The 27,386-nt window shown below is 39.3% G+C and overlaps 1 protein-coding gene across 3 annotated transcripts in view; it reads right to left on the bottom strand.

The window, feature by feature from the left end:
* CFAP43 (cilia and flagella associated protein 43) overlaps positions 1-27,386 on the bottom strand; it is a 105,829-nt gene that overhangs the window by 22,714 nt on the left and 55,729 nt on the right. For all 3 annotated transcript variants that reach the window (XM_045803048.2, XM_045803047.2, XM_045803050.2), the window contains exons 20-29: positions 21,849-21,974; positions 18,233-18,337; positions 16,663-16,779; positions 15,486-15,710; positions 13,688-13,894; positions 11,731-11,820; positions 11,354-11,434; positions 10,606-10,731; positions 3,792-3,911; positions 160-267 (exon numbers count right to left, since the gene is read on the bottom strand). In XM_045803048.2, coding sequence (XP_045659004.2) covers positions 160-267; positions 3,792-3,911; positions 10,606-10,731; positions 11,354-11,434; positions 11,731-11,820; positions 13,688-13,894; positions 15,486-15,710; positions 16,663-16,779; positions 18,233-18,337; positions 21,849-21,974 — 1,305 coding nt within the window. The remainder of the gene's footprint in view (positions 1-159; positions 268-3,791; positions 3,912-10,605; positions 10,732-11,353; positions 11,435-11,730; positions 11,821-13,687; positions 13,895-15,485; positions 15,711-16,662; positions 16,780-18,232; positions 18,338-21,848; positions 21,975-27,386) is intronic.

The following is a 27,386-nucleotide window of genomic DNA, read 5'->3' as shown; positions in this document are numbered from 1 at the left end:
CCCGAAGCAAGGCTCGATCCCAGGACCCCAAGATCATGACCTGAACCGAAGGCAGATGCTTAACCCATTGAGCCACCCAGACGCCCCTGAGAGCTTATTAGACAAGGAGCATGACTGTCAGAAAATGCTTGTACTCAAGATATCAGATACTATCCTTACTTTCTCCTCCTGCTTCCTTGTAAGGTAGTTGTTCAGGAATGCTTCTCTGGAGCTTATTTCTTCATCCAACAGTAAAGAAAATACAAGATTATTTATTTTCAATTCCTCCTGTAGAAATATTTAAAAAGGTAGGGAAAATGATCACTACATCTATTTGAGAAAGGATTTTCTACTGAGGGTCATAGACTTGACACTCATCAAGCCGGCTTATGACATACAAATAAGAGAAATTCTTTTTAAGAAAAAGGGAATATAGATTGTGGCACTAAATACTCAGTTATTTTAACTTTTCATCTTTTCATTGTAAGAGAAAACACATATAGAGAAAAATACTAAGACAATGTATAGTTTAATGAATTATTATAAAGGTAAAACACACTTGCAATCACCACACCGTTCAGGAAATAGAACTTTCACATCCCAGGAGCCCCTTGCATGTGTCCCCTTCACAGTCTCAACACTGGTAATAATTACTTTCCTGACATTCATAGTAATCACTCTCTTGTGTTTCTTTACGGTTTTTATCACCCAGGTATATCTCTCTAGGCACTATAGCATCGCCTGGCCATTTCAAAAATTGTCACATTTTAAAAATCTCTTATAATCCAGTTTCCCTTCCACCCCTTTCCTTTCTTCACGTTTTCTGTAGTTTCACCTCGCCTGGGCTTTGCTCTCTGCAACTTCCAGTGACTTCACGACATGAAGGATGCTGATGAACTCACTGGAAGTTGATGTCACATACTTCCTGAAAACTGGCAGCTGATCAGAGGCCTGCTCAGACACATGTTTGATCCTTTTGGCAATACCTTAGGTGATACTACGTTCTTTGATCAGGACACATATAGCATTAGGGTGTCCGCCTTTTTGTGATGTTAGTAACTGTAGACACTCAATGCCCAGGCCCATTAATCTATGGAGAGTTGCAAGACGGTGATATTCTCTTTCTATGGTTCCCTTTTCACTTATAAATTAAAATTGTTTCATAAATAAACAGATGCTTCTCCTTATCTGCAGTGTAGTAACCTAGTGGTATAGTTCATCTAGGAAGGTACAATCAATACTTGATGCTTTCTCTTTATCAGTTTTTACATAATGAATTGGTTGTTATCCTTTGAAGGTGAATGATAGGCATTTTTCTTTTTAAAATATCACAAATTCACAAATTAAACAACTTTGGTGGGTTTCAGTTAATTGCAATGATTATCACTGTTGAATCTTCAACTATTCCCTTTAGGGGAGCTTTTAAAATTGGCTCCTGAGTCCTTTGGATATTACCTGGTAGTCTTTGACAGTTTCCTCATTATCTTGTATAAAAAGATGTTCTCATTTACCAAAACAAAAACAGCATTTTATAAACCATGGATAAGCCCGTGTTTTCAGCAAGTTAAGAAATAAATCACTTAAAGTTAAACTGAAGTTTTTCCTGAAGCCTTAATCTTTCAAATTTTGTAATTAATTGGACAATTTAAATATAAACAGTTTAAAGTGGACAATTTAGGGGGCGCCTGGGTGGCACAGCGGTTAAGCGTCTGCCTTCGGCTCAGGGCGTCATCCCGGTGTTACGGGATCAAGCCCCACATCAGGCTCTTCTGCTATGAGCCTGCTTCTTCCTCTCCCACTCCCCCTGCTTGTGTTCCCTCTCTCGCTGGCTGTCTCTATCTCTGTCAAATAAATAAATAAAATCTTTAAAAAAAAAATAAAGTGGACAATTTAAAAGCAGCCATATCAGAATCTATATCTGTATCTACAGTCATATAAATGCAAGTGTGTTTGCAAGATCCCTGAAAGGAAAATTTTATCACCACCAACGACCTCCCCACCCAAATGACAAAACTAGACAAGTCCTGGTGTGTTTTAATTAGGTAAACAAAACTTAGTTAAATGGACATTAAAGGTTCCTTCTAGTGAATCATTCCTTTTCAAGAAGTTGAAATCTCTGTGCTGTATTGACTAAAAGGTCGTGATTCATGGAATGTCTTAAGACTTCGTTCATGGAAACCTAATCATAAGCAGATGGTTAGATATGTTGGCAATTTAGCACCTGCTGGAATAAATGGGTGGACAGACTCCTGTAATCCAAATTCTTAACCTGCATGTTTTTTCGTTACCCCAACTCATTCCTGACATGTAGGCTCAATCTTCTCAGTATTTGAGTTACTGGTTCAGCAGAAACCAGGAAAAACAACTTTGTAGTCAAAATGTTACCCAACTGTATATTGTTTACTTTATTGTAAATACTGGCAAACAGTGGTCAATAAATAGTTTTATATTCCTTAAAAAAAAAAAAGATGTTCTGAGCTTATCTTTTTAAAATAACAGCTTTATTAAGATGTATTTCATACAATTCATCCATTTCATACAAGTCAAGGTTCATCCATGCTGTACCATGTATTAATGGTACTGTTTATTGCCAAATAATATTCCATTATATGGATAAACCATATTTTATTTATTTCTATGTAGTTGTTGGACATTCGGATTGTTTCTACTTTCTGGGCATTATGACTAATGCGGCTCTCATGACTAGTGCTGGGGCATTTAATTCCCAATGTCCCCCCACCCATCTACCATATACACACTCCCTCCCTGTGGGGCCAGTGGTTATGTTCAGTCTATAGCCAAGACTCCCAAGGAGCAGCCTCTCTCTCAAGGCTACAGGTCTTGCTGGGTCCTGGTAGCAGCTCCCTTCCTTTGCCTCTTTAGCTCTAGAGATGTTACTGTCTTCTTGCTATTTCTAATCTTAGTTTTTCACCATTCCTTGCTGTTTCCCCTTAACCCTGACCATACCTCAGTAAAGAGTGTTTACATTAAACCGTCTTAAATGTAACTCTTTCAGTGTACCATTCCTGTTGGGACCCTGAGGATAGAGACAACCTCCTGGGGGTTCCCTTATCTTCTCTCATCTTTTTTGGCTGACCCCCTTGCTTTGGGAGACACATACAAATTTTTGAGATCTTGTATTTCTCAAAACATCATTATTCTCCTCTTATACTCAATTGGTAGTTTGACCACGTATAGAAATCAATGCTAGGAATCGTTTTCCCTCAGAATTTAAGGCTTCACTCCTTGGTCTTCATGCTTCTAGTTACTATACACTTCTTTTATATTCTTACTGCTGAATCAAATTAACCCAGATTTTTCATCAGATCTTTTGGGGCAGGTGGATTATTCATTCATTTAACACGTAGTATGAGCCCAGCCCCTTGCTAGTTGCTGGAGATACAGGGATGAATAAGTTCATGGAACTTATAGTTTTGGGAGCATTAAAAAGTAATCTCATATAAATTAAAATTCAGTTGCATTAAGTTTTAGAAAGTAAAAGAACAGAGCATATACTCGGAGGCTCTAGCCGAGTCTGAGGAACTGGCTTGTAAGCTGGGACTGACAGCTGAGTAGATATGGGCCAGGAGGCAGAGCTGGGAGGAAGGGGCACTGAGGTGAGCTCAAGGCACCGGAGATGGAAGCACGGCAGTGAGGGGGAGGGTGGCAGAGGTGAGGTTGGAGCAGGAACCAGGTCTGCACGAGCAGGACCACAGTGCCAGAAGGGATGTTGGTCTTTTTCCTAAGAACAAGGAGAGGCCCCGGAGGCTTTCTTTAAAAGAAAAGGTCCTGTGAGTAAAGCTTTTACTTACTTGGTTGACAACCATCTCTGCCTTCACTCTCCTTTCAAAGAGTCTTTTCAAATGTTCATCAAAATTCTGTGTGCTTTCTTGAATGGAGTTTTGAAGTTTCTTCATTTCTGCTTCTAATGACTGGAAGGAAGTCGATAACAAAATTAACATTTAGGAACATCAAATGCTCTAAGGAAAGGGTGTTCACACTTTGCTGCAAGGGAGGGGGAGGGGGTGAGGGAGGACAGGCCTTGTGAAGTGTCCTGGGCCCTCCACCCTCTTCAACCAGAGATGTTCCACTTGGATCTGTTTAATATATTGTGAGTCTGAGATTTTTGCTTTAAAAACATTACACTGGAAAAAAGAAAAAAGGAAATAACTCATCATAGCTAATGGTGCAGGCAGAGATAGGCCTAGTAAAACAAATCATAGCAAATCTTTCTGGAAAATTCTGACTCTCTAAGACAGAAATCTCCAGATATATAATCTGGCCCTAAAAAGTTTTGATTTTTTTTTTAAGCCATGATATATCTTCATGGAAATTTTTAGATTTTAAGGAAATAAAGACTGAAGTATATGGATATAGAGGTAGAGACAGAGATAGAAATATAGATAGATATAGACACATACAGATATATGTATTTATACTCTCTTGTTCTCTGCATATGTTGTCTGTCCAAAACATCTACATCAGGGGAAAAAAGTCCCCCCTGCCTTTTCTGAAATTCCACCGGGACTTAGAGCTAAGCATACAGTAGCTAAGTAGAAAGCTATAAATTTATATTTATTTTTTTTAAGATTTATTTATTTATTTGAGAAAGGCTGAGAGAAAGAGAGAGAGAGAGAGTGCATGCACGTGCACATGAGTGGGGGGAGGGTGCAGAAGGAGAGAATCTCAAGTGGACCTTTCCTGAGCACAGAGCCCGACGTGGGGCTCAATCTTACAACCCATGAGATCATGCATGACCTGAGTCAAAACCAAGAGTCAGATGCTTAACCGACTGAGCCATCCAGGCGCCCCTATAAATATATATTTTTAAAGAAATAATATCTGCAGATCAACCCCAGACATACCATTACAAATAATTTTCATCTTTAAAAGTTTTTATAACTTTTAAGATTTTGATATAACGTTAAATTTATAGAAAAGTTGTGAGAATAGTACAAAGAATCCCCATATAATTTTTATCAAATTAATCAACGCTAATATTCTGCCCCATTTGCTTATGACTTGCTCAATCTCTTCTTTCTCTTTCTCTCCCCCTATCTTTTCTCAACCATTTGAGATTAAGCTGCAAACACTTAAATACAGGTGAGTCGTTTTGTAGTCTGTCACTGAGTTTAGGTCTGTGTGATGTTGTCTCAGGCTTAAACCAGGTGGTATATTACTAGCAGGAACCCTACATGAATCATGTTGTATCCTCAGTGCACCACATCAGGAGACATGATGTTGGTTTGTTTCATTATTGGTGATGTTAACTGTGATCACTGGGTTAAGTACTGTCTGCCAGTTCCTCTATTGTACAGTTACTTTTTTTCCATTTGTAATTAATTAATTTGAGGGAGAATACTTAGAAACCATGTAAAAATCTTATTCCTCATCAAACTTTTATCTACCAGTTTTAGTATCCATTGATAATCCTTACTTGAATAAATTATTACTATGATGGTAATGATAATATTATTATTTTAAATTTACTTTAAAAAGCCAAGTTCTGGGGTGTCTGGGTAGCTCAGTCCGTTAAGCATCCAGCTCTTGATTTCAGCTCAGGTCATGATCTCAGGCTCCTGAGACTGAGCCCTGCGTCAGGATCCATACTGGGCATGGAGCCGGCTTAAGATTCTCTCTCTCCGTCTCCCTCTGCCCCCTCTCACTCCTCTTACACATGCATGAGTGTGGGCGTGCCTGTTCTCTCTAAGTTAAAAAAAAAAAAAAAAGCCAAGTTCTGTCTATGCTGGTTTAATGAAGTGAGAAACTAATTCTGGGAAAGTGATGGAGAGAGTTTAGCAAAATGTAGAGGCATTTGACACAAGGAGAAACACCACCCAAATTAAGCTAATTAAACAATGAAGAAATACTAAAATAAAACAAATACAGAAAAAGCACACTTCAGGGTCAGTTTGCTTGTCATAATTTATGACACTATCTCATAGGAATGGAAAAATTCCCACGGACTGTGGGTCCAGTAGTTGTGTATCAAGGCCATGTGTTCCTGGATAATGGAAGTACCATCACACGGCAAATGGCCAAAAGCTCAGCCTGCTGAGACCAGATTGTCCGAGGGTCTGTAGCCCACCCTTCTCTCCAGTTTGAAAGGAACTTTTTCTAATGTCAGAACAGCCTTTTGCTCTGTGCTTCAAATGCCCCACAGTTTTCTCACTGCAGGCCCCTGTCATGTGTTTTCAATCTGTCTGATCTCCATTCCCTGCTCTTCAACCTGTCATTTTTTCTCATTCTTCCAATTCGAGCATAAAAGCCACTTTCTCAAGTAGGCCTACCTTGAGTCCTGTCTTAGGCACTATCTTGAGTCTTAGAAGCAAAGCCTGGAATAGGATTCCAGGGTACGCAATTTTTGGAGGGAGTGCTTTTTCAGAGACACCTGTAAAGTGGGGAAGGGAAGCAAGCAAGGAAGGGACAGGAGCTGAGCAACAATGTGCTCTTAGGTGGCCCAGCCTTCGCCTGATTCCCAAAGGTATAAGGGTAATTGAGAGGCTCTGCTGAGCAGTCCCAATTTGGGCTAACTGGGCGGGACTTTTGTATCCCCATCTCATCAGTCAGTCACAGGCCTCTCTGGATAGGGGCAGTGGTATAACCTCGCGTGCTATAACAAGGATGTCCCCTTGATGAGTCAAGGGCAAGGCACCAAAGGTCTCAGGTATGAGCCTTTAGTTACAATGCACAGCAGTGAGGGAATGGGCATGCCAGCCTGAAAAGGGGACCTAGTGAATACCAATGGCCCCAACTACGTCAGTGCCTCTGTGTTTACTGTCATAGATGGCACCTGAACTTGTCTATCTTGATTCATCACACTGTAGTTAAATAACTATTTTGTGAATTTCCAGTTAATGTGTAACTCCCTCCCCTCAAGGCAGCGAGCACTGTGAGGGGCCAGGGCTGCGTCTGTCTATTCAGCAAGCATCCCTTGGGACCTGACACAGTGACCAACACATAGTGGGAACCAAAGGAATATTTGTTAAAGAATTGGGTGTCACTTTTCCTCAAACATTCCTGGGAAGATCTAATTTTAACTAAAAACGTCTGTAACAGATGCTGTGAAATGAGAAGCAGGGGAGATGAAAGGTGGGAGACTAAATAGGAGGGTATGAATGAACAACGCAGAACCCATCAGACCAAGAATTTCTCCCAGCCCTGGACAAAACCATGGCCTGCTCTTAAGGTTGAAGGTGGCAACCTTTCATATGCAAATTCCCAGGCCCTAGGAGAGTGCCTGGCACATAATAGCAGTCAATAAATTTATCCATTCATTCAGGAAGTATTTATTGAGTGCTTATTACGTCAAGCACAGTTCTCAAAACTTGGAATATAGTAACGGACAAAACAGACCAATTCTCTTCCCTCACGTTACATCCTAGTAGAGGAGTCAGGTAACGTGTAAACAAGTACGGATGAGGTAGGCCAGGTGGGGATGAGCACTCTGGAGAACAACAAAGCTGGGTGGGGGGGCAGAGCGGGGCTGATGGGGAGGGAGTTTGCCATGCTATGTAGGAAGATGAGGTGACAACCGAGTAGAGATCCAAAAGAAGTGAGGCGGCAAGCCGTATGGCTAAATGGGGTGAGAGCACCCCAGGTAACGGCCACGGCATGTCAAGGGCCCATGGCAAGAATGAGCTGTGGGTGCTGGCGTCAAGAATGTGCTGGGTATCTTTGTGGAACACCAAGGAGGTCAGTGGAGCTGGCACAGGGACCGCGAGAGTGGTGGGAGGTAAAACAGGAGGGGTAGGGATCAGGGGAGCGGGAGGGCAAGGAAACTAATGCCATAAATCGGGTAAAAGATGACAGTGTTTGGATTAGGGTGGGAGTTGTCGTGGTGCCCAAAGAGGAGCTCCTGGAAAATCTTAAAGAAGGGACTGGAGGTGCAGTCTCAGGCAGTGCTGCTTCTGGAAGAGGGAGGTGCCTCTTGGAGATGTGGGTGAAAGGAAAGAAGAAAGGAACAAGTGAAGATTAAGGGTCCTGCAGAGACCAAAGAAAATCGTGAAATCAGCAGACACACTGGCCTCTTCCCCCTGAAATAAGAACAGCGCTGCATGAAGAACTTGATATCAAGTTGATAATGTTATCTGCACAGAAGGGGAAAAAAGGATTAGTCCAAATAAATTCTGAATATAATGTGCAGGTGGTCTGCCCTCCATGGGATATATCCTAAGAGCAAAAAGAGGTGCCAGGAAATATTAAAACCTACCAAGAAGTTTTGCTTTTGGTAGAGGCATTATATGTATATTGTAGGACTGAGCAGATGAATAAATCTATACTTATACTTGCAGAACTAGAGCTTGCACTGAGAAAGGAGATCTGAATGCTAAATTAGGGAAAGAGAGAAGAACCCTATGGTATGCTGAATTGGAATTGGAGGTAATAGTATGAAGTTTTGATTCTATCTATCTATCTATCTATCTATCTATCTATCTATCTATATAAAATCCAGGAGAAAAATACAAAAAACAAATGTGGCGATATTAAAAGTTGGTGGGTGTAGGTATATGGTACAGGTATACTAGATATATGGTATATGGATGCACTGTTGACATAGGTGTATGGTATACAGATGGTACTACTCATGCAACATTTCTGTACATTTGAATAACTCTAAAATAAAAATCGACAAAAAAATAATCTAGTGTTGGGAAAATTGGTGTAGATATACAATGAAATAAGATTTGTCATGACTTGATAATTGTTGACGCTGGATGAGGGGGTCATTATACTACTCTCTCTAAACTTTTATATGTTTGACATTTTCCATAATATAAAGGTTTTCCCAATAGATTAAGAAAAGAGAAATTGGAGACAGTGAACACAGATTTTTCTAAGGGTTTTCTGAGGAGATACTTGGCTATGGATTGAGAGGAAAGTGAGGTCCAAGGACTTTTTTTTCTCTTTTAACTTACTTTGAAATAAATTCACACTAACTCAAAAGTCACAGGATAGCAGAAAGAATTCCAGAATCCTCTTCAAAGGAGTCTTTTTTTTTCCTTCATTTTCTTTTCTATACGATGACAGATGGACCCAATGTATAATATTACAGCATGTGTATATACTGGAGGGAACATTGACATGGGAAAAGGGCATATTGCCGGAATGGTAAAATGGGATGGGATTGGGTGCACAAGTGGAGGACTGGGCTTGGGCAGGTGCAAGGCCATTTCATCCCTAAGAAACAGAAAGGGACAGTCTATGGATTTTGTGCAGGCGGGGGGTAGATGTGAGGGTGGAAGAGTAAGGAAAATCTCTTCTAATGGCTTCTCTCCTCCCAGTGAAACAGAAAATGAGGTGAGTAAGCCGAGGGGGTCAGATTTTGGAAGTTTGGAGACAGAGGAGAACGTGGGACATGCTCCTCTAGATCTTGCCACTTAAAGTGTCATCCTCTGACCAGCAGCAAGCCACACCACCAGGCTGCTTGTTAGAAATCTCAGGATCCTTCCATTTCCTCAAAATGACAGAATCAAATCTACATGTTTGACAAGATCCTCCATGTGATAAGGACTCAGCTAGGGGTGGGAGGGATGGAATAGCATCACCAAACAGCTCTAAAGACCCAATAAAGATTGAGGTCATTAGAGGGAAAGCAGTCAGTATTTTTTTTTACCCACAGCATGGTGCGTGGTACGTGGTGCAGAGAAGGCTGAGTACTGGCTTCAGCCACAGCTGGCTTTTACCCACTGAGTATGACCAAGGAGCAGGGAGGTGAGAGTGTCGGCAGCAGGCTATTTCACAATAGGAGACCATGGAATAAATGCCACCACCTTAGCCATCTATACTCCCTAACTGCTTGACATTTTTACTGCATTCAGATGGCTCATTTTGGCTTTTTGGGAACTACTATCTTAGGCTGAAATGTGAGGGCATTGTCGCTCCTGAGATACAGCCACCATAAAGCTGACAAACTGCCCTGCCTCAAATAACACCATGATTTTCACCTTCTTCATAGAGGAAGAGATATTTTTTATTTGGTTGTACGCCACCAGCTTTCATATCTCTATTATAATCGTAAGTAATTTTCTTTTTTTTCTTTTTCTTTTTGTTTTTTAAATTAACGTATAATGTATTATTTGTTTCAGGGGTACAGGTCTGTGAATTGTAAGCAATTTTAATGTGGGAATGTTTCTTTGTGATGCAAGGAGATAACAGTAGGAGATATTTGTAAATATCTCGTTAGAACTCTAAAGTATGTGCTGTTGATTGTGTCATTCTTCTGTCAAGTCCTTTCCTTGAGATTGAGAGGAAATCAAGCAAGAGTTATTACTGAACTCAAACAGATATAGAAGACACAGAGCAGTGCCTAGAACATACCGTAAAAGATCTTCATTAAACATTTCAAGAATGAATGGATGACCAAATGAACTATAGCAATCTGGGAAATGTTGAAATCTTAAAAAAGGAACTTAAAAAAAAAAACACTGCAATACATTCTTTTTGTTTTAAATTGTGTTAACTCTTCAAACTTATCTCTACCCACTTCCCCAAATTCTCTTGAGAATTTAAGCTGAAACAGGATCCTTAAACTACTAACAACACTGAGGGAATAAAGAACACTTAATTTGAAAAGATATTGAAACAAAACCTTGATAGGGTATATTAATTCTTTGCTCTTCTGACCTTTCTATACTTATCTCTTTCTTCATTTAACTCTTTGACTTTCTTCTCATAGTCTTTGAACTGTCTCCTCTCCTCTTCGGACCATACAGCATCAGGTTTTGCCATGAAAGCAGGCTGAGGAATCACCTGAAGATAAAAAGGAAAGCATACACCAGGCGCAAACATGTATACAGCAGTACAGTAAAAGGTCAGAGTTCTCATTACGGTTAAAAAAAAAAAAAAGAGCCCTTTCAAGGGATATAGTTCTTCACATTGGCAAGACAATGGCCTGACACTTCGATGAAAGGATATGAAAAAAGTTACAATTGTTTTTCTGTGACGTAAGCGAGAGTGGGCAATCTGGGATGCACAGAGGCTCTTAGGTGACAGGTTCAGAGATGTATGGTGATATCTTCATAGCTAGAACTACACCTGGGCTCCAGGGACACCTAAGGCACGTATCAAAGGGAATGTTTCTTTTTATATCCAGAGAATTACAGATGCAACATTATCACTGCTTTTTATAGAGACCAAAACCACTATGGTTGCTTGTTTTTGTTCTTTTGTTTGCTTTATGCAAGATGGGGAGGCAGGCCTGAGGTTTCAATTTCTTATTTGGCTAATGTGGTATGTTTATGAGGTACTGGGAGGTAGTATATTTGTTGCTGTAGAATTTCTAAAACTCGGGTCAATATAGACAAGAACGATCAAATTTGAGTAGCTCTCTCTACCCCATTCCATCTTCCATAAGAATGTCCAGAGATCTCACCATTCTCAAAATATCTTCCTTCTTGACTTCCAGAACTCCTCCCATCATGTCCATCAGGGCTCGACGCCTTGTGTTGGGGCCCTGGAAAAGAGCCAGGGTCAGGGAGGGCAGCTAAGACAGAGATCTGGCCCTCTGGTGGAATCAGAGGCAGCCTCCCACACAATGTTAGAATGACTGCATTTAGAATTGGGGTGGGTGGTGACTAGCATGGAGGGAAGAGGAGAAGGAAGCCACTGAGATTCCAGGGACCTCTGACCGTGACAAATGCCCTGATGTGTTTCTATAGTGGACTAAACTACAAGACTATTCAACCAAATTAGGAACAAGTATCCCTAAAGGAAAGAGAGTCTTAGGTACGTTTAAGCAGAACTGCATACCCGTGTCTGAAGCCATCGCTCCATTTCCCGGGACACGGTCAATTCTGCTTTGGCTTTCAGCCATGGATTAAGAAGTTTCTGAGCTGTAATCTGAAAGAGAAAATATAGTTTCCTGCTGTTGTTCTTACACAATTTAAACCAAACCTTCCTTCCACACACCAGGGAGGAGGTTAGAAGTTATCGACAGGATAAAGAAACCATCCAGATTTCACAATCAATTTCCTATCTTGGGATAAACATGAGATCTAGAATGAGAGGGTTGGGAAAATTGATCGTTAACTTCTCTATCAGCTCTCAAATCTCTTCTCTCACTAAAGAGATTATAACAGGGATCTGATTTAAACTAGGGGGGTCAGGAAAGGGGTTCAAAGGAGTGTCATTTAAGCCAAATCCTTTAGGATGGGGGTCCTGAGAAGTCAATAGCTTGGAGCATTCAAGGAATTGTGGGAATGCAAGTGTGGCCGGCCCAGAGCAAGGTAGTGAGAACAGCTAAAGAGGAAAGGGGCCATGGTAGGCAGTCACAAAGGGGCTTGTTATCTGAAGTGACATGAGCAGCCACTGCAGGGGGTTAAGCAAGGGAAGACATAAGTTTGGCTTGTAACAAGATCACTCTCGTGATGTGGAAGGGGTTAAAGAAGCCACTGCGGTGCGCTTGATCAGCACATACAGACTGCCCACAGCAGGATCTTGGTGAGAGCCGCAGAGTGAGGCCCTTGCTATCACCGTGCTCCACAGTCTTAGGCTACACGGCAGGAGTCTGGTTCTGGAAGAAATAATTTCCTTAAACAAGTACAGTAGACTGTAGAGATGAAAATGCACTCTGAAGGATAAGGGTTTGGGTTCAGACCCCAACTCTGTCACTTTCCAGCCTTCTAACTGTGGTCAAGCTACTTAACCTCTTTGTGTCTTATTTCCTTATCTGTAAAATAGAGGTAATATTAGTACCTACCTTGTAAGGTCTTATAATGATAAATCAGTTTCCATCTATCTAGGGCACTTAGAATGGTTAGCTGGCTTTTAACAAGGACTATGTAAGTGTTTGCTATTATTTCTAAGCAACACTCTTATCTTTTGTCCCAAAGCAATCAAGCTGGTTTCATATGAGCAAGGTTTGTTTGTTGTTGTTGTTGTTTTTAGTATTTTTAATTTGGTTATATTTTAATTGTTTTCTTTAAGCATTTATTTGTAGCCACCTCTGGCCAAACACCTTTTAAGAAGGCTGACCAGTGGGGTGACTGGGTGGCTCAGTCAGTTAAGCATCCGACTCTTGATTTCTGCTCAGGTTATGATCCCAGGGTGGTGAGATCGAGCCCTATGTTGGCCACTGGACTGGTCATGGAGCCTGCTTAAAGATTCTCTCTCTCCCTCTCCCTCTGCACCGCTGCCCCGCCCCCCTGCCTTGCACTCTCTCTTAAAAAAAGGCTGACCGTTGAACCCCCTTTCTCTGGGATCCATACTGCCATACTGACCCAGATAATTACTGGAGCTTCATCAGGCTCTCTTCCACAATGTGATCCAAACTTCTTTGATACAGGCACTGGACCTAAGCTGGGTCAAGGAAACTCTTCCTAGTTAAATGTGGAATTAGACTAAGAGATTCTACTTTGGACCAGCTGTCCACTTGAATGAGAAGAAATAAAGTCGAAACTGCCAGAGGAAGGTGAAATGCAGAGAGAAGTAACCTAAGAGATAAAGTGGACTTCTTGACTCCCCACAAGATTCCAGTCTTTGGTCCCTGCTTCTTTCTAGGCTTGACATCCAAATCTTCCCTAGATTCCATAGGATTCCAAAAGAAATTCTCATTATTGCTGAGGCAATGTCAACTGGTTTTGTTTCTTGTGACCGAGAATACCACCTGAAACAGTCATTTCCAGTAGTGCACACAAGGAGATAAGTAAGTAAGAACATGGGAATATGTCCTGAGAAGAAAGGGAGGGATAACACAGCTAGCCAGTACCTCTTTGTTTTCCACAACAAGGGTTCTCTCTGGCTTCTCGCAATCATCAAATTCTGGTTGCCAGACCACTTCTTCCAAGTCCAGATCTAAAATAATTTCTTGAATTCTTACATTTCTTTCCTTTACACGTGCAACTTCAAACTCTTTTTGTTTATATGCAGCATCAAACTCATTGTTGAAAGCAGTTTTTACCTTGTAAATGACATCCTGAAATATCAATGTGATACTGAGAACACATCACGTGTTCTAGATCATTACTAGTAACATGGTCCCACGGTTTTACCCTCCCTCCAAAATCACTTTATAACTTATCAGGAAGTTAATCTTTCTAAAATACAGTTTATATTAAGTCATTTCTTGGTTCAGTAATACACAGTGGCATCCTACCATGGGTAGGATTAGGGCAACAGCATAACTGTTATCCCACAATCTACTTCCTGAAATGGAGGCTGTAACTCAGAATGCAGGTATGTGCGTAAATGTTGAAGTAGGTGATGGACACTTGGAGACTCTTGGGCTATTCTCTCAACTTCTGTATATGTTCTAAAAAAACATCCATCATAAAATATTTTAAAAGTGATGTGTGATATTTAAATTGGGAAATGTCTTTCCTTTGAAACATTGTTTGGGGGAAATGTGGTAAGGAAAGGATGGCCTGTAGAGGTTGTTTGGAGAATTTCCCAGAAAAGCATAACCACACGCAATATTCTTCCTCTATATGGTCAGGTCATTCTTGGGTAGGAAGGGTATCTAAGCTGGCTAGCTGGATCAGCCAGTTGCCCAGGGGGCAGTGAGTCCAACTGGATTGCTCCCACCTGTGCCGGTGAGTGGAATGATGGTCGACTCAAAGTAGCCTTTATTTTACCGTCAGAGTTCAGTCTATATATCTATCGTACTGAAGATGAAACCATTAAAGCAGGTAGAAAAATTAACAGCTGACATCAGAATTTTTCTTGGGCTGAAATTAACCTTCTTGTAGGAAAATGCCTTAATAAAACAGCAGAAAGGTGAGACACTGAGGGCATGGGTCAGCAAAAGCTGAGCAACAAAAGAGGATAACTGAACAGTTTTGGATATATATGCACAGGAATTTCAGGGGTTGGAGAAGAAAAGAAAAAAAAATAGGAAGAGAGAGCAGAGTATCATGGTAGGAGGCTGGAACTCAAATGGCAGATGGGGTTGGAGGGCTTTCAGGAATAGGAACAGCCAATATTAATTTTCGAACCATCCACGTTGGTGCAATCTGTCACTGAAATTTCAAATACTTTTGGTAGGCATATACAGATGTGTTCTGAGACTGACTTGTTCAGTGGAGAGTAAGGAGTAGGAGCTCAGAGTTTGCGGGATGCCACACCTTATTTCAGAGTCCCAGAAGAGGAGTTACGGAAGTCTTAGAGAGGAAATTGTATTTCCCCAGGTTAGGGGGGTAGATAAGCAATCACATCTTGACCCTACAAGGAGGTCCTAACGGACACCTGAGTTACCTAGAAGATGGCATTCAAGGATCTCTTTTATCTTTGAGCTTACTGAGGATCTAAGTAGAAGAATCGTTTGTTTGTGGTGTCAGCCAGGGTAGATACTCTTCAGAAAACCTGTTATAGAACCCAGTCCAAATAGATGAAAGCAACTCTTGTACACAAGTTCTGTTTGAAGAACATGGACACACTAGCCATCTGGATATTTCTCTATGTACCTTAAAGACATCATTTGATTAGCATTAGATTTCAATTTGAGCCTTTGCAAGATGCCTCATGGGACTTTTTAGAGATTTTAGAGGATAAAGAAAAAATTCACCTACTTTCAGTAATACAATTTGGTTGATTTTCTCCTCTCTGGAATGAAGTTCCAACTGGCTTGACAACAAAGAGGCTTGCACGCCAAAATCAGTACTCAGACTGCCAAGCAGGTAATTGGGCAAGTTGGGATTTTTTACTGCCACTTCTTCTTCTTCTTCATCCTCCTCTTCATGATGCTTTTTAGCCAAGGTAATTGTAGACTGAACCTCTACAATTTCCTTCCGTAGCTAAATATAGAACAGGTGACACAAAAGTTATGCCATGACAAGAATTCTCTAAAGGGCAATTTTGCAACAATGTAAATATTTCAGTCATTTTAGATATTAAATTGTCTTGCCAACAACTGAATTCAAAGTGATGGATAGATCCTGAAACTGATTCAGAAGAGATTTAAGCTTTGGAAACTAAACTGTGGGTAAGTCAAGAGAGTAAAAATTGTCCTTGATAGTATGTCATATTTATATTTGTCAGGATGACAGCCGCTTATACATATCTTGAGCCTTTCTGGTAACTAAACATTAAACAATATACCTTCTCTTTATGTTTACAAAGAAACTTATTCACATAGGACTGGTGAGTGTAGGTTAAGAACTGGTGAGTGTAGGTTAAGAAGACTTGAAGTATGCCTTCATTTTATGTTTCAGAAGAAGAATGGAAGCAATGTTCTGGCCAAAACTACATTGATGGGGCAGTGTTTTGTAGTGGTCTGATAGAGATTGCTGTTTTAAAACAAACAAACAGCTGGAATTGCTCTAGGAAAACCATAATTCCACCAAAACAGATACTACTTCATCTTTGAGCAATTATTTAAGAATATAATCACTCGTGATAAAAGAAGATAAAAAGAGTAGGGTAGATGAAGACAACTTCTGACCAGAACAAGAACAAAACCCCAGATCTCATTTTTCAAAAGTATGTCCTGCTATTTGAGGGCTCACTAGTATTGTATAGGATTATAAGCTTCTTGATTTATTGTGTGGATTTAGCTCCTGTATTTATTAAAATATATTCTACAAATTAACAAGGAATGAAAATGTAAACAATATCTAAACTAATCTTAAGTTGTATCCTAACTCAAATCTTTACAGAGACCCTAAAATAAAACATATTACTAATATAAACACATATATATTGTACTTTAAGATATTCTGTTTCAAAAAAAGTACAATAAAATTGTACTTTAAGACATTCTGTTTCAATCTTCTTTTGCTGCAAAACTCTCTTTAATTCTTTCAACTCTTCTTCCGTGCGTTCTTTCATTGGAAAGTTCTCAACCACGTAGGGCATGTGAAAGCACTTGAAAAAAAAAAAAAAGCAAGATGAAATAAATTCATTTGTAGTACAATTGTGCATATCAGAGGTGGAGTGAGGGATATTATCCCCGATCAAAATTAATTCATAGGTCATCATGCATGAGTGGAATTGACAGTGGAAACTTTCTTTAAAATAAAACAATGTACATCATTTGTATTGGTGTAAACTTTGGGTAGAAATACTGTGCTTTTGGGGCACCTGGGTGGCGCATTAAGGCGTTAAGCGTCTGCCTTCGGCTCAGGGCGTGATCCCAGCGTTCTGGGATTGAGCCCCACATTGGGCTTCTCTGCTAGGAGCCTGCTTCTTCCTCTCCCACTCCCCCTGCTTGTGTTCCCTCTCTCGCTGTCTGTCTCTCTCTGTCAAATAAATAAATAAAATCTTAAAAAAAAAAAAAAAGAAAAAGAAAAAAGAAATACTGTGCTTTTGTGAGGGATTTAGTTCTAGAGCAGTGGTTCTCAACCAGGAGTGATTTTGCTTGCCCTGCCCCCCTACTCCCCAGCCCTCTGGGGACATTTGACAATGTCTGGAGATACATTTGATTTTCACTAATGGGAGTTTTGGATGCTACTGGGGCCTAGTAGATAGAGGCCAAAACATCCTACAATCCACAACAAAGAATTATCCAGTCCCAAATGTGCTGCTCTTACAAAACCCTGTTTAAGAGCAATACTCAATCACAAATATGCAGCGTGGCCATATACTTTATTATCCAAATGGGGGGGGGAGGCATATTTGAAAATGAGAAGGGTGCTCTTAATAGTTACTCTAGGACCACAGGCATAAACTGGGACTGCTGGTCACCCTACACAAAGAGGGAAATTGTGTTGGGAGGAATCTCAATGAAAAATTATTAAAAAACCCAGACGTTTAGAGGGTACAGGTAGAACTGTGAACAATATTGTCTAGTTTTCGATTTGTGTGGAATGTGAGCGAAGTGGCCTTTTGGAAGAGATAGATATGAAGAGCAGATGCAGGTAGTTCAGAGAGGAGAGAAAATCTTAAGAGATGGTGGCTTGGAAGTGCCCCGGGACTGAGCAGAGGGAAGAATGATAACAAGGGAAAGTGGCACGATGAGGTGGAATTTGGTATAGGGAGGGCAAGGATGCTCTGAATGCTTTTCCATGTATGCATTTTCTTAAAATTCTTTTTTTTTTTTTTAAGATTTTATTTATTTGACAGAGACAGACAGCCAGCGAGAGAGGGAACACAGGCAGGGGGAATGGGAGAGGAAGAAGCAGGCTCCCAGTGGAGGAGCCTGATGTGGGGCTCGATCCCAGAACACTGGGGTCACGCCCTGAGCCGAAGGCAGACGCTTAACGACTGCGCCACCCAGGCACCCCAATTTTCTTAAAATTCTTTAAAAATTTTTTCTGCCATGAATTTCAATGAAAGTTCTCATCAGCTAAGGTGTTGTACCTGGAATTATATCTGTTACCTTAAGAGCTCGACCTTTCACAGCCATCGAATTCCAGCATTCTTCTTTAATAAGTTCAGCCAAATAGGCTTTGGCGAGGTTTTGCATCTCTGTGTCCTTTCTTATCTTGCAGAACGTAGATGAAGGGAAACAATAAACATGAATATGTGGCTTCTTAAAAAATAATTTGCACTGTAAATTCACTGATCAGTCAAGGCTGCACATTTAGTGGCTGTCTTCTTGCCCCACCACTCAGAGCTGCCCTGTGCTGAGATGCACTTGGGGAGAAACACTTTCCTGTTTCAAGGACTTTTCCTGAAGTTTAGTCTGGAGGCTTGGAATTCCCTTCCTTGAGGGTCAGGGTGTCAACACAAACACCTCTAAAGGCAGGCAGGTCCTAAACACGAGGCCAGTTGCATGGTCACGGTGGGCTGGACAGCTAAAATGCACACTATCACGGATCTGGCGCGTTGGTGTAGGGCTAGGGAGTGAACCCACTATGCCGGGTCTTCCTATTGTATTAGAGAAGTTTGAAAATGTGTATTTTTTATGAAACTACCAGATATCTAAATGTTGGCTTAATTCTTGTCAATGCACATTTGAAATGCCAATTTGTGACCTCTGTCTTGGGGTCACTTAATTCTTCTATTATTTATATTCACCATAAATAAATGTGCCATGACTCTTGGGGATCATATACTTGACCTTTTCTCAGTTAGAAACATGTTACCTTAATTGGTTTTATCTGCTTAAGTAAGCCAACCGCTTGACCTTTAAGTGACTAAGAATTCTTGTTTTAATGGAGTTTGCTAAAAGACCTAATATGAAAGTGAGGACCAACAATCTTTAGTCCTTAGGATCCTCTTCAAAACCTCTTTTGAACTGTTCTTTGTTGGCAGAATTATCAGCAAACTAGTTAAGAATAATATTCCCCAGAGCAGAAAATGTCCTATTTGTTCATTCAATCACTCATGTTTATTTTATTCATTGTCTGATCAAAGGCTTTGATTTGTATTTTATATCTTTTTTATCCATTGAGTTAGTGGCTAATACAGTTTTAAATTATTTTTTCCTTAAATAAACAGCTGTTTTGGCCTACCAGTTGTCAGAATCTGCCCGATTTCTGGCCCACCCAGCCCTCCCCTCTCCACTGCTGAGGCTATTTGATCAATCCCTCCAGACTCAGTCCCTATTTCTGTGTCCAGGTTGTCATTAGTGGGCTTTGGTCTTTTCCCTATGGTTGCAATCCTGACCGGGGCTAACTAATAGCCTGGTCCCTTTAGGACTGGTATTTTCTTCCCAAATGTGCCTGGGTTTATGGTGCCATCTGCTAACACTGTTCTATGCTGGACCATCTGGTTTCACTATCACATCCAATCTGGGGCTAATATTTCTTCAAAGCCCAGAGCTCAAAAAAAGGTAATAATACTGGGGAAACAAGCATGTGAAGAGCCTTTCTCTGAACCAACGACTGCCTCCGAGGATTAAGAAGGCTTCTGGGAAATATGCAGGAATTTGGTAAGTGGCAGGAGCATCTGGAGCAGACGCATGTAGTGGGGGTAATCAGGGTGGGTTTATCAGTGGTCTGTAGGTCAGCAGGTCAGAGGAGCAGGTTTGTGGGGACGAGTGGTCACATGTGAGCTTGGAGGGAGAAGCAACACTAGAGTGAGGATGGGGGTAGGCACTCAACCCAAACTCAATGCAGAGTGGTTAAGCTGAGCCGGCTAGGAAAACTGGTGCCAGAATGGGAGCAGGCATTCCAGGCTCGAGTGAAGCCAGGGCCAAAGGAAAAGCCCGAAGCCTGGTAGGCAGACTGGGAGTGCTTGGCTCTTATCCAAGTTGTGAGACCTTAGCCAAGGGAATCTAGGTCCAAATCCTTAGCTTCCTCAAGTCGGGACAACAACAACCTACCTTTTTGGATGGTTTCAGCCATCGGAAATAAGTAACATTCAAAAGGCCCCTAAACTGGTGCCTATTTGTTATAATAAGAAAATGGGATCGTTTCTCATAGCTTTCTGTTGAGCGTGACAAAAGCTGAATTCTTTACCATGATGTACAAGGTCTTCAGGGCTGGCCTCTGCTCCCACCTCATTCCACTGTCTCTCCTGTCCACTGTGCTCCTGTTCTTCTGGCCTTTCTGTTCCTGGAATACTCCATTTCTGCCTCAGGGCCTTCATTCATGGTGCTTTCTCAGCCTGTCATTCTCTTCCCCTCTCTGCATAGCTAACTCCTCTCCTTTTCAATCCCAAATGAAATGTCACCTCTTTCAAGTAGTCTTTGACCACAGAAATAGATGCCCCACATCTATCACAGAATTCAGTTTACATCATAAAATACAGAGAGATTTGTTTAGGGTCTGTCTTCTCCACCAGATTAGCCCCATGTGGGCAGGACCTATCTGTCTCAGTAATTGTATTCCCAGCACCAATAATAGTGCTGGCATGTAATAGATGTTCAATAAATGTTGCAGAATGAATGAACGGATAGATGAATTTTACCTCCTTGAGGTAGATTTTACTTCTTTGAGTCAGTCTAGTAAGGTCCTCTTGGTCCTGATTCTGTTATCCAATATGTTTCCTTTCATCCTCAGCCTCACATCATTCACTAATTTGACAAATATGCCTCATTTCTATATCTTTACCTCAGTCATTAATTAACAGGAGAGAGTTCTGGAGCCTCTCTGCTAGAGGCATCAAATTATCAGCCTCTTTTTGATACAGTTGTTTACCCACTTATAATCTACTTCAATGTCCTTGAATCCAACCATATTTCCTTCTCTTGCTTAGAAAAAACTGTTTTTATACTTGCGTACTCAAAAAAATTAAATGTACTATGCAGGTTGAGAAAGAGGTAGCTTAAGAACATTCTGTGTAAATAGATAATAATTGGAATTCTTTTGTGGATGCCATACTCAAATATACTGAAACCAGAGGGAAAATGCATGATGATGATGAAACTATTGAAACTATGTTATATCATGGCCACAGGACCTGGGATCGCTAGCATAGATGACAGAAGATAAATTGGGGACATGGTAATTGCTAATCTTCTCTATTTTCAGAGTGGCCATACAGTAGATGATGCTCAAAGCATAGAAAAATCAGTGAATAAAGGGAGAAAGATTTCAATTGTAATTAAGAAAGGGCTAGTGGCATCTGGGTGGCTCAGGCAGTTAAGTGTCCAACTCCTGATCTCAACTCAGGTGTTGATCTCAGTGGCATGAGTTCAAGCCCCACACTGGGCTCCACGCTGGGTGTGAAGCCAAAAGAAAGGAAAGGAAAGGAAAAAAAGAAAAAGAAAAAAAAAAAGAAAGAAAAAGCAAGCAAGCAAGCTCACTAAACCAGAAGGTCCAAAGTTGGCATAAGGTGGCTGAGAGGATTTCTAAAAATGTTCAAACATATGGTGGATGATGGTTGGAATAAATGTCATGAAAGAGAGACAAACATCAGATGTGTGGCTGGCCTAGACACTCTTCTTTCCCCTAGCCCCCAAGTTTAATAATTCTCTGACTCATCGCATTTATATGTACTAGGTTTTTTGTTTTATTCGCATTATCCTAGAAAAGTTCTCCTTCCCATTTTCTTTTTACTTCTTTCATTATATTTCTTTATGGTGCTTAAATTAGATTTTTCAGTACCTTTTCCACTTCTTCCTCATTTTCATCATGAAGCCTTTCCAGTTCTTCAAGATCTAGGCCAAATTCCTTTTGGTCTAATTTTGCAATATTATCTACTGTTTCATTTTCTTCCATCATACTCAGAACCTGAATTTTCAAATAAGAAAGAATGATGACAAGTGAAGAATTAAACTTTATAGACATGCTTTTCTGAGTCTCTTTAGACAGCAGTCAGTAAAAAAAAGATGTTTTGTTTATCTAAATGTAACTATCAAGTAAAGCATTAGATTATGGGCTTATTGTGGCCTTTTAAATTTTCAGATTTAACCCTTAAAACCTGACTCATCTAAAAACAACAACAAAGATATGTAAATTCATCACTTCATTGAATGAAATTGAGGAATTATTGATATTTAGGTGTGCTGATGGTTTTAAGAGTTCTTATTTTGGGGTGCCTGGGTGGGTCAGTCAGTTAAGCATCTGACCCTTGATCTCAGCCCGGGTCTTGATCTCATGGTTGTGAGCTCAAGCTCCATGTTGGGCTCCATGCTGGGTGTGAAGCCTACTTAAAAAAAAAATTAAAAAAAAAAAGTTATCTTCTAGAGGTACATACTTAAATAATTCAAGATGAAATGATATAATATCTGGGATTTACTTCAAAATGATCAGGAGAGGGAATAGTGGGTGAAGGTATAGATGAAATGATATTGGCTATTGGATTTATTATTTTATTATCATCTCTCCTCTTATATATCTTTGAACATTTATAAAATAAAAATTATCTTTAAAAAAGTATCTTTAGGGGCGCCTGGGTGGCTCAGTCATTAAGCAACTGCCTTCAGCTCAGGTCATGATCCTGGGGTCCTGGGATTGAGCCCTGCATTGGGCTCCCAAGGAAGTCTGCTTCTCCCTCTCCCGCCTCCCCTGCTTGTGTTCCCTCTCTCGCTGTCTCTATCAAATAAATAAATAAAATCTTTAAAAAAAATTATCTTTAAAAGTTTATAACTTCAGAAAACTCAGGGCCAAAGGATATACATTGTAACATATACGACAAAGTACTAATATCTTCAATACATAAAGAGCTCTTACAAAAAAACCAAAAATATCAGAAAATATACTAGAAAAATTAAAGACTTCAATTTCAAAATGGTTGACTGAGAATGGGCTTTATAATCATCCTTTCCTGCCTCAATCCATGAAATTAAGAGGAAAGAAGTGTATAATAAATAGATAAGTTTATAACTATAATTAAGAGGAAAAAAGGATCCTTCTGTACCATGGAATCTATAACATCTGAAAGATGAAAATCAGATGGATCTGAATGATATATGATAGTCTCAAGTGCCCACGAGACAATACTTAACAAAACGTAGAAGCTATACCAGATATAGGAGCATAGGGTAACCTAGAAGTAACTGGCAGAGTGATTAGTTGAGGGTACTACATTAGAAACAGGGAGTGGGCAGAACCTGCACGTACATGTACTGCCACTTGATAAAACTCCCTGGGGGCCCAGCAGTAGTGACATGGGTGTTTGCTGCCAAGTGGAGGGAATTGGAATGAATATTTGGGTGGGAGAGATAAGGCAATGACAAGGAGTGTGCTAGTGGCTAGAAGGAATTCAGAACATCTCCCCCTGCCACAAGATAGGTGGCCAAGCCACTTCCCAACACCAGCCACCCCTTTTCATTTTACTGAAAACAGATCAGAATACCTGCTGAAGTCAGATCTCCTACACATCTTCCAAGGCAGGTTCAACTGGTGTAGTGGAATTATAATGGGGCATGTCAATTTTAAAGATAAGCACACAACAGTAATAATAATAGACTACTAATAGTTGGGGAACAACAAGACCATTAAAGAGAGACAATAAATTCAATAAACAGAAGACTTGTTACACAAACAGAGTTAATTAAACAAGAGTGGAATGTTACAGTAACTAGGGATGCAAAATATTGTGTCTCAAAAAGAATCAAGAGATTATAGAACTTAAAAGTTTGATCTTTGAAGAAAAAAATTCAATAGATGGGCTGAATAGCAAGAGGACACAACTGAAGATAATTAGTGATCTGCAAGACTCAGTTAAGAATTCTGCTGGGTATAACCAAAAAAATAAATAAAAAGATAGAAAGTGTGAAAAGAAAAGTGAAAGCACTTGTATGACACATCTAGAAGGACCTATAACTAATACACTTCAGAAGGAGAGAATAAAGAGAACGGGGGCCACAGCTGTTGAAAGAAATAACAATGGAGAATTTTCAAAAACATAATACAGCATAAATACTGAAGAGTGTAAGGGCATAACCAGCATGGATCAGGCCCAGGTCTAGACACAGAAATACTGTGAAACATAAGAACCAAATCCGAAACATTTCTGAAGGGGAAAAGAATATTGCCAAGTAGAAGAATCTGTCTAATAGAAGACCCACCTTAGCAATACTAGATGGAAGAATACATTGGATCAATAGCTTTGGATCAAATTTTTCAGGGTAAGAAAAACCTTGAATCTGTAATTCTATAGTCATTAAACCATCATTCAAGTGCAGAGTTGATATAGAGTAATTTATAGACAGTCAGGGGCTCAGAAAGTTCACCAATACCCACACCTCTGAAAGGATTATTAAGGATGTACTACTGCCAGAGGAAGTTGGGTAGAAAGACTTAAGTCTAAATAAGATTTACATGTTTTTAAGAGTCTTAAAAACTAGCAATTCAGAGCTATAATTCCAAATGGTATCATTGAGAGAAGGTGAGGGAAACAGTGGAAGCTGAAAAAATAAAAAGCAACAATAACACACTGAAGATCTTGTCTTATCTGGAGGGTGAATATGGTATGATATACACTAAACCAGAGCTTCTCCAACTTTAATGTGCCAACGAATCACTTGGGGGTCTTGTTAAAGAACAGATTCTGATTCAGGACATTCAGGATGGGATTAGGATTCCAGGTATTGTCTGTGCTGTGGTGCTCTTCCACTGACTAGGAAGGCACCAGATGACGCAGAAAAATAGAAAGTCAAGCATGTGGGTTATTTTTTTTTAAATAGAGATGGAATTATGACTACCAAAATAGTAAAGAAAAATAGAAAAATGATTTAAAAAGTATGAGCAATCCAAGAAGATAGGAAAGAGGGAAAAAGAAATAAATTGAAAATATGTTAAATAGAAAGCCAAAAATAAAATGGCAGGAATAATTTTAAACATACCAATAATCATAGTAAATGTGTCTAAACTTACCTATTAAGAAGTTCAGACAGGATTTACAAAAAATAATCCAGCTGTATATTGGTTAGCAGACAAAAGAAAGTTGGAAATAAAGGAATGGAAAAAGGTATATAAGTAAGTGAAATATATAGCAAAAAAATTAATACAGCAAGAAGAAATATAGCAAAAAAATAATATAAAAACCAAAATGTAGATTAAGAACATTAAAAGAGAAAAAGATAGATATTTCATAAGGATAAAAGGAATAATTTATTGAGGAGATCTCTTGTGCACATTTTGGCATCTGACATAAATATTGCTAGAAATACAAAGATAAATTGACAAATTGCTAATCATATCCTAGAAAATAACAGTTCAAATAGCAAAAACATAAATATGAATATAAAGAACTTGACACAATTAGACTGATCTAATAGGAAATTAAAGAACATCAGGCCTCCCCTCGCAAAAAAACCCCCAGAGAATAAAACAGTCTTTATAAATGCACATGCGACAGTTAAAAAAGAGACTGGATACAAGGTTACAAAGATGATCTCAACAAGCTTTATTTACTGACCACAGTGAAATAAACTTCAAAGTTAGGAAAAGAAAGATATACAAAACAATCTATAATAATATACAAGGCAATATGAAAAATGAAAACAGACAGATGCATACACTCTTCTAAGAAACCCTTTGGTTGATGTGTTCAAAATGGAATTGCAAATGTTTACAACTAAGGGAAGATGAGAAAGTTACTTATCAAAATCAATGCAATACAGTCAAAGTGGTACTCAGAGGTATATTTATAGCCTTTCACACATTGAAAAACAATAGGAAATAAACCAAGTTTTCAACTCAAAAAAGTAACAAAATGAGGACAAATAAACCTGATGGAAGTAGGGAAGAACAAATAAAATTCTCAACTGATAAAACCCTAAAATAGTCAAACATATAGGTATAAAATTATATATAATGTTCTCTTATCATAAGAGTCAAGTCAATAAAAACTGTACCATATTAATAAAATAGAAATGCTATTATAAAGTGTGATTAAAAAAAGACAAAAGGCATAAATATACAATTAGGAGTACAGAGCTGTATTTGAAAAATCAGAAAAGACTTGAAATTAGAATATTATATACATTTATTTATTTTAAAATCTAGACGAGACAGACAATATTCTAAGAAAATATAATTTATCAAATCTATACTTGAAAAGAAATAGAAAACTTGACAAGACTAATGACTGTAGAAAAACTTGAAACAAAGAATCAACTCCTGTTACAGAAATCAGGCACAGACGGTGTGTGAGTTTTTCATTTTTTTAACCAAATCTTAAAAAAAGAGAAAGAGAGAATTTGCACTTTATATAAACTGTTCCAAAGCATGCGGAAAAAAAAATAGAAAACTACTCAAGTCACTTGTTAAGCCTAGTATAACCCTGATATAACTGGACAAAGAAAGTACAAGAAAACAATATAATAGAGATACAAAAATCCTAAATAAAATATTAGCAAATGGAATCTGGTGTAAAATTACCAATGTCTATTGGAGGAACACAGGGTACTTGATAAACTTCACAATAAAATTCACAATAAAAACTCTTAGGTAACAAGGGATAGAAAGGAATTTTACTTGTGAAAGCATATCTAACAGATGCTGAGGCAAGTATCACACTTAAAAGTTAGAAACTTTCCCATTAAGCTCAGGAAGAAGACAAGCATGTCCATCCACTCTCATGACCACTATTATATTAGAAGCCCTTGGCATAAGACAAGAAAAAGAAATGAAGTATAAAAATTGATAAGAGATACTAGCTGGGCTTGAAAAAAACATAGAAGACACCAGAGAATCCCTTACTGAAAAGATAAAAGAACTAAAATCTAGTCAGGCTGAAAATAAAAATGTTGTAACTGAATGCAATGTCAAGTGGAGGCCATAAAAATGAGGATGAACGAATCAGAAGAGCGAATCAATGATACAGAAGATAAAATTATGGAAAATAATGAAGCTGAAAAGAAGAGGGAAGAAAACTCAGTGATTCCGTAAGTGAGATAATATCCATATTACAGGAGTCTCAGAAGTTGAGGAGCAGGAAAAAGCAGCAGAAGGTTTATTTGAACAAATTATAGCTGAGAATTTTCCTAATCTGGAGAAGGAAACAGGCATTCAAGTCCAAGAAGCACTTGATTCTCTTCAAAATCAACCCAAATTAAAAAAAAAATAGGTCAATACCTCAACACATTATAGTGAAGTTTTCAATTTACAAAGATAAAGAGAAAATCCTGAAAACAGCTTGGGACAAGAGGTCCTTAACCTATAAGGGTAGGCACATATGGCTGGCAGCAGACC

The sequence above is a fragment of the Ursus americanus genome, chromosome 6, assembly GCF_024610735.1.
Source record: "Ursus americanus isolate L20-20 chromosome 6, mUrsAme1.1.p, whole genome shotgun sequence".
Lineage (NCBI taxonomy): Eukaryota > Metazoa > Chordata > Mammalia > Carnivora > Ursidae > Ursus > Ursus americanus.
The sequence above is the reverse complement of the archived record's forward strand: the minus strand, read 5'-3'. Positions and strand labels throughout refer to the sequence as shown.